General features: G+C 52.5%; 2 protein-coding genes across 2 annotated transcripts in view; both read left to right on the top strand.

The window, feature by feature from the left end:
- GP5 (glycoprotein V platelet) overlaps positions 1-21,379 on the top strand; it is a 229,586-nt gene that overhangs the window by 18,241 nt on the left and 189,966 nt on the right. The window lies entirely within an intron of this gene.
- Positions 14,474-18,553, top strand: LRRC15 (leucine rich repeat containing 15). The gene is made up of 2 exons (XM_063622331.1): positions 14,474-14,488; positions 16,805-18,553. Exons 1-2 carry the CDS (start codon positions 14,474-14,476, stop codon positions 18,551-18,553), a joined length of 1,764 nt encoding a protein of 587 aa, XP_063478401.1.

Genomic DNA, 21,379 nt, shown 5'->3' with positions numbered 1-21,379 from the left:
TCTCCTGCCTCAGCCTCCTGAGTAGCTGGGATTATAGGCGCCTGCCACCAGTCCTGGCTAATTTGTGTATTATTTCGCCATATTGCCAGGCTGGTCTGGAACTCCTGACCTCAGGTAATCCTCCTGCCTCGGCCTCCCAAAGTGCTGGGATTACAGGCATGGGCCACCGTGCCCAGCCAAATTTACTATTTTAATCATGTTCAGTGCACAGTCCCATGGCATTAGTACAGTCATATTTTTGTGCAACCATCACCATCCATCTTCAAGGCTTTTTTATCTTTCCAAACTGAAACTCTGTCCCTAATTAAACACTAACTCCCCATCCCCCACTCCTCTCCCAGCTCCTGGAAACCACCATTCTAGTTTCTGCCTCACTATTTTATATACTTCTTATCAAAGGAATCATAAAGTATTTGTCCTTTTGTGGCTCTTTTATTTCACTTAGCACAATGTCTAAGAAATAATTTTCTTCCTTTTTATTTTAATTTTTTTTGAGACAGGGTCTCACTCTGTCATCTAGGCTGGAGTGCAATGGTGCTATCTCAGCTCACTGCAACCTCCGCCTCCCGGGTTCAAGCGATTCTCGTGCCTCAGCCTCCTGAGTAGCTGGGATTACAGGCATCCGCCACCACACCCGGCTCATGTTTTTGTATTTTCAGTAGAATCGGGGTTTCACCATCTTGGCCAGGCTGGTCTCGATCTCCTGACCTCAGGTGATCCACCCACTTTGGCCTCCCAAAGTGCTGGGATTGCAGGCGTGAGCCACCGCGCCTGGCCTTTCCTTCTTTGTAAAAGTTGAATAATATTCTGTTGTATGGCTAGACCACATTGTGCTTATCCATATCCCTCTGTCGGTGGACATGGGGGCTGCTTCCACCTTTTAGCTATTGTGGATAATACTGCTGCGAATACAGAGGCACACATATCCGTTCAAGTCCCTCCTTTCAGTTCTTTGGAGTACATACCCAGAAGTGGAATGACGGGATTGCATGGTCATCTATGTTTAACTTTTCAATGAACTGCCACGCTGTTTTTCACAGTGGCTGTACCATTTTTACATTCCTGCTCACAGCAAACGAGGGTCCCCGTGTTCCACACCCTTGCCAACACATATTATTGTCTGTTTTTTGGATAGCAACCCGCATGACTGTGATGTTGAGCATCTTTGCGTGTGCTCATTGGCCATTTGTGTATCTTCTCTGGAGAAATGTCTGTTCAGATCCTTGGCCCATTTTTAAAAGTGGTTGTTGGTCAGAGGGTTGCTTTCTCATGCGCGAACTCCTCTCTCCCCCACCCACTGCTTCCAGGCTTGATGCTGTGACCAAACAGCCTCCCTGGGACACTCCTGACTCTGAACACATCATCACCACGAGGAAGGGAGGCCGGGGACCAAGGGCCATCTTACGAAACTTGCCTTTGGAGAAACATCACTAATTACCGGGTACGGCAGGACGTGAGTCTGGGAGTTGTCACTGGGGATTGTAAGAAGGTGACTGTTGGTTGTTTGTCGCATTATTATGATTCTATATGTTTTTAGTGTTTCTGGCTTCGTTCTTCCTGTATGAGGACGGTGTGTAGTACTTTATAGAGACTAAATTTTACCTCTTTGAGATAAGTAGGAATAAGTCATTTCCTCAAAGACTGCCTTTTTCCTGCTGACAAAGCAGCAACAACCCTGTAAACAGGGAAAGATGGGAGTGGGAGGGCATTCCCACTTACAGGGAATCTGCCGTGATCAAGCCCTGAGCTGGGCATTTCACACACGATTCTCCTTCTAATCCTTTCATCAGTCAAGTGGGGCAGGTTGTTATCTGAGCTCACACATGGGGACAAGGAGGCTCCAAGTGGCAGGTCAGGGATGGACAGGGCTGGGATTTGGAAGCCATCAGGGAACCTGAGCTCCTTCTGTGACAGGAAAAGCCCTTTTGCTCCCGCTGAGCGCTAGGCGGGCATTAGGGGTCTGTTTCAAGAAGAAAAGAGTCTCGGCTCCTCCCCGCTCCTCCCCTCGCCTCCCCTCCCCTCCCCTCTCCTCCTCTTCCCTCCCCTCTCCTCCCTACTCCTCTTCTCTCCTCCCCTCCCCTCTCCTTCCCTTCCCTCCCATCTCCTCCCTTCTCTTCTCTCCTCCCTTCCCCCCTTCTCCCCCTCCTCCCCTCCCCTCCCCTCCCCTCTCCTCCCCCCTTCTCCCCTCTCTTCCCCTCTCCTTCCCTCCCCTCCCCTCCCCTCTCCTCCCCTCCCCTCCTCTCCCCTCCCCTGCTCTCCCCTCCCCTCTCCTCCCGTCCCCCCTCTTACCTTCTCCTTCCCTCCCCTCCCCTCCCCTCCCCTCCTCTCTTCTCTCCTTTCTTCTCCTCTTTTCTTTCCCTCCTTCTCCACTAGACATTGACTCCACTGGACATGTCACTCAGTCTATAAACGTGTTTCATTCTTTACCATGAAAAAAACATTCTGGGTGGTGTACATACTCCATATGATATATGATGATGGATACATGTCATTACACACTTGCCAAAGCTCACTGAATGACACCAATCCCACACAGGCCTTATGCTGGAAGCTGATGGTTCATGTGTTTGAGCCCCTCAGAGTGGGTTAACTTCTGTACGCCAGCACCTGGCTCAGGGCCTACCGCTTACCGGATGCTCAGTTACTGAGCGAATGCGGGGCTCCCTGGTGACCCATCTGGACGGTCGTGGGGAGGGCCTGTGTGGGGCAGTTCCAAGGGTGCAGGAGAGGAGAAGGCTTTGGAATTGACGGGCCTCATACGGGCAAGGGCAGGCACCGTGGGGCCCAAAGGGTGGAGGAGAGCCCAGTGTGGAGGGCCCAGGGAGGCAGGTTTCAGTTTAAGAAAAAGATGTAAAAAATAGAAGCTTATCGAGACCAGCCTGGGCAACGTGGTCAAACCCCATCTCTGCTAAAAATACAAAAAAATTAGCCAGGCGTGGTGGTGTGTGCCTGTAATCACAGCTACTCAGATGAGGAAGGAGAGTTGCTTGAGCCTGGGAGGCAGAGGCTGCAGTGAGCCTAGATCGTGCCACTGCGCTCCAGCCTGGGAGACAGAGCAAGAGTCCATCTCAAAAAAAAAAAAAAAAAAAAGAACCTTATTTTTATATTTCAAAATAGTTGTTCTAATTACTTACTGGATGTAATTCAGGAATGCATGTTTGTTTAAATGAAACATAAAACAACACATAGTTATAAACACCCTTATTTATCACTGCTCCCTGCCGCCACTGCTGTGGCAATTTTATATGTGTCTTTCTAGATCTTTCTCTATGTATTTATATATAGATACAGACAAAGACACCCACGTGTGTGTGTATATATATGTGTGATAAAAACACACACGGACAGGCACACACCATGTAGCTGGGTGAAATTTCTCACCTGCATTGTTCTTTGTTGTTCCCCTTAAGTTGTGTCAGGGAAAGTTTTCTCTAAAACTGAATACATCCACAGAGACTCGGGCGGCCAAATGCTCCAACACGGTCCTGTTACGAGAGGCTGTCCGCGTGAGCAAAAGGGGCGCCTGTGTGTCTTTGAGATGCGCTGCTCTGAGGAACAACCTACAATTCCTCCTTCAGAGAACAGCCAGGATCCTGGGAATGAGCTGGGGACCACTGGCTGCCCCTTGGGATCTTGGGGCTCTCATGGCCTTTTCTGCCTCCTGAAGGGAGAGCAGATGGAGGGGCACCCGGGCAGGAGAGAGGCGGGAGGGAACCAGGGGGAGACGAGAACCCTGGATGGCCATCCGAGGCTGGCTCTGTAGACACCGAGGGCCATTCAGTGGGATAACTGACGTTTCGTACCATCTTCTGGCTTCTTGTATGATCATGATTGACAGATAGAAAGATTGTTTTCCTAACTCTTTCCCATGTGTGGAGGCATAACTGAGGAGTTGTACGTTTACGTCTTTTTTTCTGAAGCCAGTAAGTGCAATGGTATTATATATATTAATCTGTGACTTGCTTTTATGCTTAATACATCTGATATGTTTTTCTTCTGCACATAAAGATGTAGCTAGCTCATCTTTTAAAACTGGCTGTTTGGTATGGGTTTTCATGATGTGCGCAGCCACTGTTCTGCAGACATCTGAGTTGTTCACAGTGATCTGCTGCTACCAGGCATGCTGCCTGGAGCATGATTGAATGTATCGCTTTATGCACACGCACCATCATGTCTGTGTATGTGGGGGTTTATACATTTTGAGTTTTTTTTGGGTTTTTTTTTTGGTAGAGATGGGGTCTCACTATGCTGTCCAAGCTGGTCTCAAACTCCTGGCCTCAAGGGATTCTCCTGCCTCAGCCTCCCCTGTCACTGGGATTATAGGCGTGAGCCACCATGCCTGGGTTTTTGAATTTTGATAGCTATTGGTCTAGCAGTTTATATTCCCATCAACAGAGTGTGAGACCACCATCATCCTTACCAGCCCGAGGCATTCTCCATCTTTTTCATTCTGCCGCCCCACCAGGGGACGTAATGGTGTGGTCACAGCGTCCCCACCCCTGAGGTGAACTGATGGTTCATGTGTTTGAGCCCCTCAGAGTGGGTTAACTTCTCTACAACAGCACTTGGCTTACGCTGTTACCCTCCAGCTATGGAGGGTGCTGTGGAGGGGTTTGCCCCACCGAGGGGAGGCTGGGTCCCACAGCCTCCAGTGCCCGATTCTGTGCTTGTTAACTAGAATAGAGACACGGGCGAGGGTGGGAGAGAGCAGAGTTCCCTGAAGCCCTGGGGCAACCCCAGCTCTTCTGGTTCTCCCAGGGGGGCTGGAAAGTGAGCCCTGAGGTTACAGGGCCTGCGGGTGGTAAATCAGGCTTTCCCTTTCAGTAATAATAGATGTCCCGTCTCCTCATTAGTGGAACGGAGCGGCTGTTCTGGGGGCTGACTGGGGGCTGCCTTGCTTCCTCTGTAGAGCAAGGTGCTTCTCTGGGGAAGAGAGGGCCTCCATGTGCGGAAACCCGGAGTCGGCGGCCTGATCTCCACGGCACCCCCAGCCTGGGGAACTGCTCCTTCCTGCATGGCCTGGTTACTGTGTGGAAACCCACGCGCTGTCACGAAGGCCAGAGAGAGTCCTCTGTGAAGACTGGACACCCCCGCCCACATCACACTTCCTACAGCATGGCTCCACCTGGGCCTCTCCCTCCTCCAAAACTCCTGGGGGCTCCCTGCTGCCTCCAGACGACTTCACTCTTCGGGAGCATCCCAGCCCTCGGTGAGGCCCTGCCACACAGCCTGGGCTCAGCCACATTCTCTCTCCTGCGCACGCTGACTGGTTGGTTTCCCTTTACCCTCTCCCCTCACCTTCCAGAGTCTCGCTTTGTCGCCAAGGCTGGAGTGCAGTGGCGCGATCTCGGCTCACTGCAACCTCCACCTCCTGGGTTCAAGCGATTCTCCTGCCTCAGCCTCCCGAGTGGCTGGGACTACAGGCGCCCACCACCTTGCCCGGCTAATTTTTTGTATTTTTAGTAGAGACGGGGTTTCATCGTGTTAGCCAGGATGGTATTGATCTCCTGACCTCGTGATCCGCCTGCCTCAGCCTCCCAAAGTGCTGGGATTACAGGCGTGAGCCACCGCGCCCGGCTGAGCCTGCTCATCTTTTAAGGTCACCCTCTGCATGACACCCCAGGTCCATCCCTTGAAATTCTCCCACCTTCTCAAGCTTGTCCTGAGGAAGGATCTGTCAGTGACCTCACTTGATCTGTCAGTGACCTCACTCCTCCCATCTCCTTCCAGCCCCGCTTTGCCTCAGTCTGAACTTCCGTCCATGGGGGTTGTGTACCTGAGCACAGGATCCAGTGGTATGCAGATAGCATGGAGCCCACAGGCTGGGCTTGGACTCTGGCTCTGTCACTTAGCATATGGCTGCAGGGAAATTAGTTAACGGGCCTGGGCCTCAGTTTTCTTGTCTGTGAAATGGGAGTAATTACTGCCCCTCATAGGACTATTTGGCGGATCAGTAGTTCTCAACCATGAGTGTGTGGTGCATGTATGTGTGTGTGTGTTGTGTGTGTGTGTGTGTGTGTGTAAACTCTTCCTTCCTGGGGACATTTGGCAATGTCTAGAGACATTTTGTTACTTTTGGATCGGGGATACTGCTGACATCTGGAGGGCAGAGGCCAGGGATGCCATTGTGCCTCCTGCGATGCATAGAACAGCTCCTGCAATGAAGAATTATCTGCCTCCAAATGTTACGTGGGGAGGTCGAGAAAGCTGATGGAGGTGAAATGATGGAGAGCTGCAGTGAGGTACCCAAGGAGTCTCTGGTTCACAGCAGGTGCTTCCCAAATAGCCGTCTTTAAATGCAGCTGATTCATCCCTGTGTTGTCCACCACTCCCAGCACAGTGCCCAACACAGAGCAGTTGGCTGCTAAGATTAGGGAGGACAGAAGAGGAAAAAGAGGGTATTCTTATTCTTGCAGGTTCCATGGAAAGAAAGTTAAAGTGGCCGGGCGTGGTGGCTCACGTCTGTAATCCCAGCACTTTGGGAGGCTGAGGCGGGAGGATCATGAGGTCAGGAGATCGATACCATCCTGGCTAACACAGTGAAACCCCGTCTCCACAAAAAATACAAAAATTAGCTGAGCCTGGTGGTGCGTGCCTGTAATCCCAGCTACTCAGGAGGCTGAGGTAGGAGAATCGCTTGAACCCAGGAGGCGGAGGCTGCAGTGAGCCGAGATCGCGCCATTGCACTCCAGCCTGAGAGACAGAGTGAGACTCCGTCTCAAAAAAAAAAAAGAGAAAAGTTAAAGTACCTGATTTGGGAACGTGGAGGAACCAGGGCAGTAAGAGGGAAGGTGTTCTCCACGTGGGAACGAGGCTGGTGGGTGAAGGGATGGGGCATCGAGCTGTGTGGAGCCACTCCAAGCAGTGCCTGCCCCTCCTGGGCTCCTGTTATTTAGTGGACAAGACACTTTTTTGTCTCTGGCTCTGAATCATGGTGCCACGGTGAGGAGGAATGTGGCATGATTCAGGCTGTAGGCCTTGACCATGACAAGCCACCCAAGCAACTATTTCAGTAATAACACTACACACTTTTATATCTTCCTTTCATCGCAGATCTCAAAACACAGCACAAATATTAATTAAGCCTCTTGGCACTCTATGAGGCACTGTGTGTAAATATCACTCTCCCCACTTAGCTGAGAGGGTGAACCGAGCCAGGCAAGGGCAGGTGGCTTCATCCCGGGGCAGCTCAGGCCTTGTTGAGGCTCCATCTCGGAGGAGAAGCCGGGGTTTGGAAGCCTTCCCGCCCCTCCAACTATCACTCCTGTATCCTCTTCCCCAGGCCCTTTTGGGGATACCACAAATAGAAACAGTTTTGTTCCCATTGGGGTTGGGGGCAGACAGGGCAGCAGAGTGTGGGCTGTAATGCAGAGGTGAGGGGCATAGGGAAGCTCCTCACGCCCAAATACGCCCCTTGATTGCCCGTCCCCAAGCCAGAGACGTGTGTGCCTGCACCCCTCAGAGCAGCAGTAATGGCAAAGACCCCAGCATCACAAGGAAATCAGAAATGCTGTTTTTAGAGGGGACACAGTGGTCGTTACTATATTTTCCCTTGGAATCTAAAGTAAATGCTTCTTCCAAAATGTTAACAACAAATGAATCACGTTAATTGTCTGTAAATTTAAAGCCAAATAAAAAGTTTAAAATAAAAAAGAAAGAGAAGAATGAATGAGTTTTCTAGAACCACAGGGAGAAGCACTTGCCAACACTTCTAGGAGCAAAGAAACGCCCCTGAATCCTGCCCCATCCCTCTCTCGGCGTCCTTGTCTCCTTGGCCTGGGCAGGCAGCAGGGGGCCCACAGTCACTTAGGGAAGGCGTTGCGGGGTGGTTGTAAACTCCCCGCTCACGGTGGCCAATGCAGTGAAGGAATCCAAAATAAACAGCGGGGGAAAGAAGGAAAGAGGAAAATGTGTCCTGAGTTTTTAAATACGGTTGAAGCAAACCCCTTACATTTAGGGATGCCAGCTGTGTGTCCCCTGTAGTGTCAGCCCAGGACATGCAGGCACTGTATTGTGGCCCACAGTCCCCCCTCCCAGGGCCAACACTGCCTTCTGCAGTGACTCACGCCCGGGATAGTTTAAATACCGGGATAGCTCAGGCAAGCCACACTCATGCTGCAGCCTTGAGCCATCCCTCGTCCTCCTCTCAGGCTCCCTCTTGTCCGCGGCGGGCGGGCGCCGAGCTGCTGGTAAGTAGGCGAGCCACCCCCCTCCCTCCTCTCTGCTTAGAGGGCCCAGCCAGCCCCTTCCCATTTCTGCTGGACCTGCTCCCCTGGGAGAACCCAGAAGGGGCAGAGCTGACATGTGCCTGGGGATGCTCTTGGGACAGGGACAGGAGAAGCCCGCGCTGGAGGGGTGCAAGCCTGTCTCCCTCACTGCCTGGACACCAGGACCACCAGCCCCTCTGCTGATGCCTCAACAGCCTCTTAGGCCCCTTGCCCTGAGCAGCTCATCATGTCAACCTGTGGTGCTGAGATGCCTGAGACCAGCAAGTCGGGCTGAAAGTGGACTAAATTATCACCCCCCTTGTCACTGGATTGACCTTTCTGGAATCTAGATCCGTTGGGGGAAGAACTTTTCTTTTTAAGGTTCAGATTATTTGAGCCCGTGCCGTCTTTCCTGGCACTCACCCTGGTGGCCCCCAGTGGTCTGCCCCGTATTTGGGTCTGTCCAAGACCTTCCTTCATGGGGGTTTCCCAGGCAAGAGAGCTGTCTGCTTTGCATAGATGGATAATTCCTGCAAGTGTGACTTCAGCAGATGTGTCGGCCCCTGGTTTGCAGTTCCAATTTCTAACTCAGACATGGGCCCAGCATTGTTCAGGCTCTAACAGTGTGGCTTAGGGGGCACTGTGCTGGCAGTTTCCCCTCTCTCTTGCTGGCAGTGTCGGCCTCTGTGGAGCCTGGCGGCTTTGAGCAGGGAGTCAGGGCAGGAGATGGATTTGTGGTGAGGGGGCATGTGGATTTGAAATTGTGATGGCTGCACCTTGACCCATGTCTCTGCGCAAACATAGAGGCAGGACCTGGGGCTAAGAAACCAACTGTGGAAAACCAGAACTTTCAGGACTCTCCCACCCCTGCCAAAGTGCAAGAGCCATTCCACCTCCTGGGCCCAGGGCATCACCTCGGTGCAGCTGCACTCTCTCTGGGATGACACGTGTGATCCAGCCGCAGGTGCCGGGTGCCTGTCTGCCACGTGCCAGCTTCTCCTTTGGGGTTATCTGGGATACATCACTTTATCTCGGGCAGCTCTCAGATGTGTTGGTGCCACTGGCTCCTTAATTTAGAAGTTCTCTAACAGCTGGCACTTCCTTCATTCTGCATAGACTGAACATCTGGGGTAAATTCAGGGCCAGACAGTCCAATTTGCCTGTGGTCTTGAGTTAGCTGGGCGGGCTCAGCAGTGATGAGGCAGGCATGTGAGAGGGTTCGGGGCCAGGGGAAAGTTCTGGATAGATTCCACAGAAAGTCAGGTCATGGAAGGTTCTTCCCAGGGCTAGGGAACACTCCCTTAGCTTGCTCAGTAAATGGAGGGGGTGGTGAGGCGAGGGTAGAAGTAGATCCAGCCATGGAGAAATAAGAGATGGGGGAGAAGCTGTCCTAACTCAGCCTGCCAGTAAGCAGACTGTGATCACACATGGCAATTTGCTGCCCTGAATCCTGACCACGAAAGAGTCACTGCTGCTTCAGATTTATGGCCTCTCTTGGCTTTGGGACACAGAAATTAGAACCTGCTTCCAGATGCTTTGATCAGGGGCTGATCCATTTCTCTCTACTTTGAGACCCCAGGTGCCCGCCTGAGAAAGGGGCTGTTTGTAGCGCGTGGCTGCTCTCATAAGAACCCTTTTGGGGCAGTTCTCCCTGTTCTGCTGGGCGGTTTGTCAGTTTCGCCTGCTACCCTTGCCAGGCTAATGACAGTCCTGCTCTGGCCTCTGCCGGAAGCCAAACCTGGGAGGATCCCCAACAGAAGGGCTGGAAAGGAATTGCGCTTTTTAACTGATTTTCTTTTTTAAAACAATAAGCAACATTTTGGCTTTGAAGGGCCATGAGAGATGAGAGACGGGGGTCCCCACTTGATCAAGATGGAGGGTGAGGGTGTGGCCAGTCTTGCATTGGAGTTCAAGGATGCTTTCTGTTTGGGGTGGAGTATTCCCAAATCAGGGGCCTGTGACCTTGGCCCCAGGTCCTGCCTCTACATTTGAGCAGAGACACAGGTAAAGGTGCAGCTGTCCCAGTTTCAAATCCACACACCGGCCAGGTGAGGTGGCTCACGCCTGTAATCCCAGCACTTTGGGAGGCCGAGGCGGGCAGATCACGAGGTCAGGAGATCAAGAACACGGTGAAACCCCGTTTCTACTAAAAATACAAAAAATTAGCCAGGTGTGGTGGCAGGTGCCTGTAGTCCCAGCTACTCGGGAGGCTGAGGCAGGAGAATGGCGTGAACCCGGGAGGTGGAGCTTGCAGTAGCAGAGATCGTGCCACTGCACTCCAGCCTGGGCAACAGAGCAAGACTCCATCTCAAAAAACATAAATAAATTAAAATAAATAAATTAAAATCCACACACCCCTCATCACAAATCCATCTGCAGCCCTGACTCCATCTCCAGCCTTGTTGTTGAGATTACAGGGGTCAACCCCTCTGTCCCTTCCCTACAGTCCTCAGGAGACTCAGGTGGAATTGAACAAACACCAGCATCAGAGCAGCCTTAAACAAGGAATCCCTGAACCCACGCAGCCTGGTAGTTGGGAGAAGCACTTGCCCTTGGCGAATCATGCTGGGCAGGGGGAAGGTGGATTGTGTGAGCCTCAGTTGATTTAAGCTGGAGGGTGCAAAGCCACCTCCTCCCCAATCCCAGGCCCTGCCAGGCATGTGGTTGACAAGGTCGTGAATCCCGGTGATGAGGCTCAGGGGTTCGCCAAGCTCTGTAGTTAGGGGCCCTGATCGGGTGTCAGAAGTCCCCAACGGACTGCGTGACCTTGGGCAAGTCCCCTGCTCTCTGGGGACCCTCAGCTTTCCCAACTACAAAATGAGCAGACGGTTTGACTACGTGCACTCAGAAAGCTCTTGCACCTCTGATGCTCCAGGCTGTAAGTACCGTTTCTGGAAGCAGCTTCTATTGCCAGGTTCAACTCAGCACAAACTGCAGTTCCTGATGGGGATGCAGAAGGGGCCGCTGAGAGAAATATTGGTAGAGGGATGGCGCCAGGCCTGTGGCAGGATCTGCAGCCTCCCCCATCCTGGGTCCTCTTGTTCTCAGCGGTCAGTGACAAAGGGTCCGAGCCTGGGTTCTCTGCTAGTCTAGACCTCACGTAGTGTTTCTGAGCATGTTCTGTGGACTCCTGCATTGGAGTCACTTGGGAAGTTTGAAAAACATGCAGAATCCTGGGCCCCGCTGAGATCTAGGGATCAGGGTCCCTGTGGGTGGAGTCGCCAGAGATTCTGATTTTACCCAACAACAAAAATCACGATCGTACCAACATTTATTGGGTCCTCACTTTGTGCCAAGAACTCACCCAAGTGCTTCACATGCATTAACTCGTTTAATCCTCACAGCAGCAATGCTATGAGGTCAGTTCTATTAAACAAGCCAGGCGATTTTATGTGCTGCCCCAGGAGAGGGGATGTTTGGTGAGATGGGGAGGTCTGGAGGCACCGAGGCCTGAGCTTCAGGCCAAGCCTCTCAGGCAGACCCACTGGCCTGAGTCCCCATGAGCGCGTGATTGAGGTCAGCACCCGCTGTGGGCAGTGGGGACAGACCCTGGCTGCTCCAAGCCTGACATCTTGCTCGGGAGCCCTCAGGCTGGTTGGGTGACATCTCTCTGCAGACAAGGCCATGACTGGGCAGCCCTCTGTGGGGAGAAGGCAGAAGCCAGGGAGAGAGCCCCTCTCTGAGTCTCAGTTTTCCCAGGTGTGCTGGGAGGGGGCGGGACCAGAAGCTCCCAGAGGCCCCTCCCAGTCCCTGGGTTCCATGGAACGGCTATTGCCTATGTGTGGACGGGACGTGCTGATTACTAAGTGGGATTGCCCTGGCTGGGAAACTTGGGGGCAGGTGGGCCTGAAAAGATGGGCACGAGTTCCTCAGGCCTCAGCATGAAGCTGGAGCCGGGCTGGGCAGCCCTGCTGGAGGTCCAGCGGGTCCTCTGGGGAAGAGAAGATGAGGAGAATGAGGGGCTTCAGGCCAAATTTCCTTCCTGCCTCACATCAGAAGATAGCAGAGCTCCAAGTGCCCTTGGAAGTCTTTACTGAAGGGGAAACTGAGGCCTGGAGAACTTCTCTAAGCTCACACTTCAACTTAGTGTCAACCAGAGTAGAACGTTGGTCTTCCAGGCTCCCTCCAAAAGTTGTGCTCTGTGTCATTAAAATAAGGAGGAGTCTGCTTCCAGGAAGCCTCGTGTTCAGGGCATGTGAACGATGGTATTAAACCAAAAACGTCCCAAGCCACCAACCAACAAAGCCCAGGGCTTCGAGGCTAATTATGTGTTTGCTCATGAGTCATGGTGCTTCTGCTGAGACCCGAAGCTGAGCGCCCTGGTTCATGCGCTTCTGCTCACGGGGAGGGACTGCTTCAGAGCGCCCAGGAGAGCTGTCAGGCTGTCCTTCGGTTTGTCTGCTCGGCTTGCTGACTTCATGGGCCAGTGATAGACGCCAGGCTATTCCCCCTTCCCAGGAGCTGGACAGGAGCTGGACTGAGTCACCGAAGTGATTGAGGACGCTCTTGGCTGCCTGGGGGAGAAGTTATAATTAGGGCAGCTTTGTGGCCCTTTAACTGCCATCTGTCAGAGCTGCCAAGCGGCACCAGGCAGCGTGGGCTATTAGGCCCCCAGGTGCTGGGCTCCTAGAGGCTGCAGCCACTGCACGAGCTGGCATCACGTGCTGAGAATCCAAGGGCCCAGCTGTCAGTCCCAGTTCTGTGGCCCCTCCCTCCCCTGTGGGCTTTGCAGCTGGGTTGAGGGGAGCCCTTTGGAGACCCTGTGGAGCCCTGGGCGCCAGCCGCAGCAGTCGAAAGTGCTGGAAAACAGGAAACTGCTGCATGTGGTGCTGGGATGGGCTTTGCAGATGTGAGGATTTATACAGAGGAAAATCTGCAAATTCTTGCAATATTTGTCATGCTCAGTGCTGCCCATTTTAGACAGTGGTGGCCCTGTTCCCATAGGGAATTATCTCTGCAATCCTCTCAGGTCAAGAGGCACCTTCCCCTGGCACAAGCCCTTCCTGGGCTGGCTTGATGCCCCTCCCCAGCTGGGGAGTGCAGACTCAGAGAAAGCCACATAAAGATGGGTCCTCAGAGGGTGCCTCATCCTATACTGTCATTCACAGATGGGGAAACTCAAGATTGCCCTGGGCTGGCCAGGTGACGTGCACTTAATTTAGTCTCTGACACTTGGGCTGTGACACCGTTTTGAAGCATGCTGGGTATATGAGCGGACATTAAATATAAGTGCCAGCTAGCTTGTCTCCAGGAGCAATTCAAGCTCCACCTTTTGCACGTCAGCTCGGGCAGTAAATATCTCACATACACTTATACCAAAGAGATGGGCAAATACCCACACTGTCCACACAGACCCCTAAGAGTACAGGCACCATTGCCCTGGTGGACAGGTTGCTTTCTCATGCCCTGAAACTCAGCCTTAGAATCCTAAGATCTTAGGAACGGACAGGACACCAGTTGTCTTCCAGTCCAATGCCCTACCAGGCGTGGGAATCTTCTCTACAGCTTGCTTGCCAAATGATTGCTTCAGCCTCTGCTTGATTGCTTCCAGTGACAGATAGCTTACTCCCTCTGTGAGGTTGCCCATTTTGACTCTGGATAGGCTGTCTTCAGTGGTGAACTGAAATCTGCTACTCTGTAACTTCTGCACCCTTTTGACCTCTGAAGCCACACTGAGCTAGGTCCTTTCTGTATCCCGTGGCAGCCCTTCAGGGATGCTAGGAAAGTGATTGTGGACTCCTCACAGCATCTCTTCCTCTGGTTATTTATTCATCCACAGCTCCTTCATTTTAATTTTAATTTAATTTTTTTCTCACCGTGTCTTAGGGTGCTGACACAGTTCCTTCAATGGATGCTCAGATGTTCTGCTTTCTAGACCCCCTTGCCATCTTTTAGAATTCTTCAGGAGGTCAGTTTGCCATCAGCCTTTTTGAAGTTCAGAGTGGAACTGAGCCCAGCACTACAGGTGTGGCCACGTCAGGGCAGTGTAGGGTGAGACTATCACCTCCTTTTTTCCACATGTGATACTTCTATTAATCCAGTCTCAGACCACACTAGCTTTTGTGGGCAGCCTCCTTCCTTTGTTATCGTTAGTAAAAAGTCCTAAGTCTTCTCCTAGGGTGAATACTGAGCCACTTTTTTTGTGTACTCTGTTTAGGCAGCTTGTTTTCTGTTGCTGGGTTCTGGACCTGACATTTGTCTATATAAGTTTTTTTTTTTTTTAGATGTGTCCCTAGCATAATCTGGCCCCATTCCTTTGCATCTAGATGCCTTTGGACAAGGTATTCTTTTTCCTTTCTTGTTTCCATTGTTCTGTATGCTTACTCAAGTTCTTAATGTAAAAATATAACAGGTCAGGGCTTCCATGGGCTGTGAACAAGTAAAAAAAATCAAGGTCTTGGCTGGGCACGGTGGCTCATGCCTGTAATCCCAGCACTTTGGGAGACTGAGCTGGCGGATCACGAGGTCAGGAGATCGAGACCAGCCTGACCAACATGGTGAAGCTCTGTCTTTACTAAAAATACAAAAGTTAGCCAGGCGTGGTGGCGTGCGCCTGTAATTCCAGCTACTGGAGGCTGAGGCAGGAGAATTGCTCGAACCTGGGAGGTGGAGGTTGCAGTGAGCAGAGATCGTGCCACTGCACTCTAGCCTGGGGGACAGAGTGAGACTCTGTCTCAAAAAAAAAAAAAAAAAAAAAAAAATCAAGGTCTGTGTGGTTGGGGAATGGGCTTAGGTTTTTATCTCAGAGTAAGCTTGTTGGGGCGGGTGGGCAGGAAAGGGGTGCGTGGGGCTGAGGCCAAATTGGGAAGCCTGGGTTACTCTGAGATGTGGGCCAGCCTCCAGACCCCGTGAGTTCAGAGCCACAAACAGAGACCAGAGAAATATCTTCTTTACCCAACCATTGATGGCTTCTATGCCATCATTTGAAATTCCTTCCTCTGACTCAGGATTTTTGCTCATGGAAAGGGAGACACAGCATTAACACTCAAAGTACTTCCTTAGGGGTCTGGAGACCCGGGCTTTAGGCTCAGAAGCCTTTCCTTGCTTCTTGCTCTCCATAAAGTGATGGGAATGAGTGACCGGCAGTGACTGCTGCATCTTCCAGGAGTTTGGACCTTTGAACCTTTGGTGGAAGTTGGACATACTCTCACATATACACAGAAATTCTTAGTTCCTTGACTACAAATGCCAAGACCAGAAGCACTTTGAGGCCCTCCTGACTTCAGGAGTCTATAGGGTCCAGCTGTGGATAAGCACGGAACAACGGCACGCGTTTGCACAGCACTGGCCGGGATGGCCCTGCATCCTTTCCCCATTCGCTCCTCACAACAGCCCCAAGAGGGGGGCGGGAGTTACCATCCCCTCTTCACACACGAGGGAGCTGAAGCTTGCAGGTCTCAAGCTTCATTCAAGGTGAAACTGTTTGTGATCCTTAAATATTCATATAGGGACCAGCACCCATGTCCCATATCTCTACATTTTACAGACACACACACACACACACACACAGAGTGATATATGTCATTGTCATCAGTGATTTCAAACACCAACATTTTCATGAACTTGCCCCCATTTTCAGAACATCGCCACGCCTGACCTACCATCTTTTAGTGCAAAGTACATCTCAGTAGGTTTCCTGGAACTTTACTCAAGGACTCCTCAGTGTTTCTTGTGGAAACTGGGACTTAGACCCACAAGGCTGGCTTCAGGCACCAGCTAAGCCACAGCAGCCTCTCCCTGCGAGGCAGGACATGGTGCAGACACGTCATGGCCTTTTCCTGGGAGGGTGGTTTGAATTCGACCTAGATGAAGCACAGGTGAAAGGGCTAACAGAGGGCTAAGTGATGGTTGATGGTGATGGGCTGGGCAGGGCAGGGCAGGCCCAGGTGAGGATGAGGAAAAGCTGCTTCCACTGTAGTCTTTCAGGCAGATCCCAGCTCTGTGGTCCTAACTCTGCCACTGCTGCTGCACCTCCCGGCAGGCCACTGTGTTTGTGGCCTCACCATCTTCCCCCAGGTTCAGCCCTATTTATTTGTTCCCATTGCCTCCATGTTCCTCCTGATGAGGCTGTGTTTAACCAGCACATTCAGATGATGTGAGGGACACAGAGATGGAGAAGATACAGTTCCCGCCCTAAGGAACCTGTAGGGATGAAGAATGGACTCCCTGCCGTGGAAAGCTTATTGGCTGGGGAAGGAGACAGACAGGGACACAGTGAATGACATCTAAGGCCACTGTGGCCAGTGATGGAGACTGGGAAGATGACTTCATGGAAGGGTAACTGATTGACTCATGGAATCTGGGAAGTGTCCTAAAGGTGATTGCACTGGCGCTGGACTTGGAAGCATGGGAAAATTTTGTATAAGGACAAGGGGCACTCCAGTTAGGGAGAATTGCCTGGGCAAAGGCATGGAAGCAGAAAGGCAGGGGCAAAGGTGCAGAGGCTTGCTGTCCAGAGCAGAGAGAGCGTGCGTTCAGTATGTGATGATGGGGTTCAAAGCCAAGCCAGCATTGGCACTGCAAGTTGATGTTGGCTTAAAACTTGCCAGTGTCGGTTAGAGGACCCTGACTAACGTGTGCTCTCTCCCCTTGCACAGGCTATGCCACTGAAGCATTATCTCCTTTTGCTGGTGGGCTGCCAAGCCTGGGGTGCAGCGTTGGCCTACCATGGCTGCCCTAGCGAGTGTACCTGCTCCAGGGCCTCCCAGGTGGAGTGCACCGGGGCACGCATTGTGGCAGTGCCCACCCCTCTGCCCTGGAACGCCATGAGCCTGCAGATCCTCAACACACACATCACTGAACTCAATGAGTCCCCGTTCCTCAATATCTCAGCCCTCATCGCCCTGAGGATTGAGAAGAATGAGCTGTCGCGCATCATGCCTGGGGCCTTCCGAAACCTGGGCTCACTGCGCTATCTCAGCCTCGCCAACAACAAGCTGCAGGTTCTGCCCATCGGCCTCTTCCAGGGCCTGGACAGCCTCGAGTCACTCCTTCTGTCCAGTAACCAGCTGATGCAGATCCAGCCGGCCCACTTCTCCCAGTGCAGCAACCTCAAGGAGCTGCAGTTGCACGGCAACCACCTGGAATACATCCCCGACGGAGCCTTCGACCACCTGGTGGGACTCACGAAGCTCAATCTGGGCAAGAATAGTCTCACCCACATCTCACCCAGGGTCTTCCAGCACCTGGGCAACCTCCAGGTCCTCCGGCTGTATGAGAACAGGCTCACGGACATCCCCATGGGCACTTTTGATGGGCTTGTCAACCTGCAGGAACTGGCTCTGCAGCAGAACCAGATTGGACTGCTCTCTCCTGGTCTCTTCCACAACAACCACAACCTCCAGAGACTCTACCTGTCCAACAACCACATCTCCCAGCTGCCACCCAGCATCTTCATGCAGCTGCCCCAGCTCAACCGTCTTACTCTCTTTGGGAATTCCCTGAAGGAGCTTTCTCCAGGGGTCTTTGGGCCCATGCCCAACCTGCGGGAGCTTTGGCTCTATGACAACCACATCACTTCTCTACCCGACAATGTCTTCAGCAACCTCCGCCAGTTGCAGGTCCTGATTCTTAGCCGCAATCAGATCAGCTTCATCTCCCCGGGTGCCTTCAACGGGCTAACGGAGCTTCGGGAGCTGTCCCTCCACACCAACGCACTGCAGGACCTGGACGGGAACGTCTTCCGCATGTTGGCCAACCTGCAGAACGTCTCCCTGCAGAACAACCGCCTCAGACAGCTGCCGGGGAATATCTTCGCCAATGTCAATGGCCTCATGACCATCCAGCTGCAGAACAACCAGCTGGAGAACTTGCCCCTCGGCATCTTCGATCACCTGGGGAAACTGTGTGAGTTGCGGCTGTATGACAATCCCTGGAGATGTGACTCAGACATCCTTCCTCTCCGCAACTGGCTCCTGCTCAACCACCCTAGGTTAGGGACGGACACCGTACCTGTGTGTTTCAGCCCAGCCAATGTCCGAGGCCAGTCCCTCATTATCGTCAACGTCAACGTTGCTGTTCCGAGTGTCCATGTCCCCAAGGTGCCTAGTTACCCAGAAACGCCATGGTACCCAGACACACCCAGTTACCCTGACACCACATCCATCTCTTCTACTACGGAGCTAACTAGCCCTGTGGAAGACTACACTGATCTGACTACCATTCAGGTCACTGAGGACCGCAGCATTTGGGGCATGACCCAGGCCCAGAGCGGGCTGGCCATTGCCGCCATTGTAATTGGCATTGTCGCCCTGGCCTGCTCCCTGGCTGCCTGCATTGGCTGTTGCTGCTGCAAGAAGAGGAGCCAGGCCGTCCTGATGCAGATGAAGGCACCCAATGAGTGTTAAAGAGGCAGGCTGGAGCAGGGCTGGGGAGTGATAGGACTGGAGGAGCTGGGAATTTCATCTTTCTGCCTCCACCCCTGGGTCCACGGAGCTTTCTCGTGATTGCTCTTTCTGGCCCTAGAGGAAGGTGTGCCTACCTCTTCCTGACCTGCCTGATTCTCCCGTAGAGAAGCAGGTCGTGCCGGACCTTCCTACAATCAGGAAGATAGATCCAACTGGCCACGGCAAAAGCCCGGGGGATTTCTGATTCATACCCCTGCGCTTCCTTCAAGAGGGCTCCTCCTCCAAATCCTCCCCACCTGTCCTCCAAGAACAGCCTTCCCTGCGCCCAGGCCCCTTCCTGGCCCCTGTAGACTCAGTTAGTCCACAGCCTGCTCACTTCGTGGGAATAGTTCTCTGCCGAGATAGCCCCTCTCGCCTAAGTATTATGTAAGTTGATTTCCCTTCTTTTGTTTCTCTTGTTTGTGCTACGGCTTGACCCAGCATGTCCCCTCAAATGAAAGTTCTCCCCTTGATTTTCTGCTCCTGAAGGCAGGGTGAGTTCTCTCCTCAAACAAGACTTCAAACCATTTAACTGGTTTCTTAAGAGCCGTCAGGCACCCTGGTTTTGGGGATGCCATGGAAGAGAGAAGGACAATCATGCCGCTCAGTTCCCGGAGACAGAAGAGTTGTCCTCAGCGTCTCACTTGTGATTTTTATTTGGAAAAGGAAGAAAGATCCCAGCACAGCAAGCTCAGCCTTTTAGAGAAGGATCTTTCCAAACTGCAAACTTGGCTTCGAAAAGTTTAACCCTTTAAGGAATGAAATCATGTAGAATTTTGGACTTCTAAAAACATTAAAATCAGCGTATCGGTACGGGATAGAGAAAGAAATCTGGTGCCTGGGGGTCCTTGTGTTCACCCCTAGAGTTTGTTTTAAAATTTTTAATTGAAGCATATGAAGTGTATGTGCAGAAAAGTGGGAACATGATAGTGTACAGCTTGGTGGATTTTCACAAACTGAACTTACCCGTGTAATCAGCATCCAGACCCAGACACAGAGCATCACCAATATCCCCCATCCTGGGCTTTTCCCAGAGGAGATGGGGGCTTCTGGAGATGGACTTACCTGGGACCTGCTCCCCATGAGCCAGGACAGTCCCCCCACAGCCAGCCTGTGCAAAGGCCCAGTGGCCAGGGGTGGAGGAGATTACGTGGGTGTGGACAGGATGGGAGACTCTGGCCTGAACAGGAGATTTTATTAAATCTGGAGACCCTGAGAGACCCTGAGACCTGGGGCACCCTGGCTCGCCAGGTCAGAAGCATCCTGACTGCAGAGGTCCGTGCATCCACACCCCCTTCCCTGCCAGCAAGCTCTCTGCGGCTCATCGGAGGCCCCTCCGCCTGTATCTGTTTTTAATTTTCATTCTTCACTTAGGGGAAGTGAAATAGCTCAGAGATGAGATCCTTTAATTGAAAACCAAATGTAACAGAATCCAGCGTCTTTCTAATGTGGTAAAATTCTCCATCAACATCACAGTCAGCTGGCAGCCGAACTTCAGAATCTCACTCATAGCAGGCAACACAGGGGTACGCCGACGGGTCATGCTGGGTCTGGGGGCTCCCTGGAGCTCCTCCTGCGTGTGGTCTGGTTAGGAGTTGAGTTGTTTGCTTCAGGGTTATTCTCCTCCTCGAGTCACAGTCACACGAATGCCTGCCTTCTCTGGCCTTCCTGCTACACACATATTCACATGGCGCTCAAGAAGTTAGGCTCATGGCAATGTGTGTCTTTCTCTGGACAACTGGCCCAGTTTACAGTGAAATGGAGAATTTCAGGTCTCCACGTCTGCCCAGGAAAGAACTTCAGCTGACTCCACGGGGATCTGGAAATCCACCACCAATCCCGATCGGCTCTTATTAGTTCCCTGCTCCCCAAGACACCTGTGACATCCCCCAGGGCCATAGGAGCACAGTGCTGACCAGGTTTCCCTTCCAGTTCCTGCACAAAAGGGTCCAGAGGGATGTTTGCAAACACTAGTGCACTTTGTAGCTTTTCACCCTCTGTCCCAGGGAATCTAGGAGAGATGAGGCCCGTCAGAGTCAAGAGATGTCATGCCCCCAGGGTCTCCAAGGCATTTCCAAACCATTGGTAGCACCTGGAGGACATGCACCAAGGCTTGCCAGAGCCAACAGGAAGTGAGCCCACAGCATAGCACATGAGCGTCACCCGCTGATGGTGGCCTGCTGTGCCTGGTGCCAACAGGGGCAGCCCGGCCCATACCCCTCCAGACAGGAAGCATGGGTTTGCCCACAGACCTGTCGGGTGCTCCTGTGAGTGGCCTCCAGATGTCTTTGTGCATAGGCACAAGTGGGCCAGGACTGGAGAGAGGTGGGAAGCCTTCTCATACAGTGGGCCCTGCCAATCTTAACCCAGAACCTCTAGGTATTCCTGGCAGTAGCCATGACATTGGAGCACCTTCCTCTCCACCCCAGAGGCTGACCTGAGGGCCGCTGTCCTCAGATGATGCCACCCAGGAGCACCCTAGGTGAGGGGTGAGGCCCCCTTTATGTGAACCTCTTGCCTCTTCCTTTCTTTCATCAGAGTGGTTGGATGGAGCCATTGGGCCTCCTTTTCTTCATCAGGCCCTTCGACCTCTCTGCGCCATGTTGTCTGGCTGGGCACCTACTAGAAAAGCTGAGTGGAGTCTCCTTTCCAACAGGATGATGCATTTGCTCAATTCTCAGGGCTGGAATGTGCTGGCTGGTCCCCCAGAAAGCTGGAGTAGGGTACAGAGTTCAGTGCACTCTTCCTCTCTGTTCACAGCTCCTTGACAGTCCCACACCCATCTGG

Source organism: Symphalangus syndactylus, chromosome 17, assembly GCF_028878055.3.
Source record: "Symphalangus syndactylus isolate Jambi chromosome 17, NHGRI_mSymSyn1-v2.1_pri, whole genome shotgun sequence".
NCBI classification, from domain to species: Eukaryota; Metazoa; Chordata; class Mammalia; order Primates; family Hylobatidae; genus Symphalangus; species Symphalangus syndactylus.
This window is presented reverse-complemented; position numbering and strand designations above follow the sequence as displayed.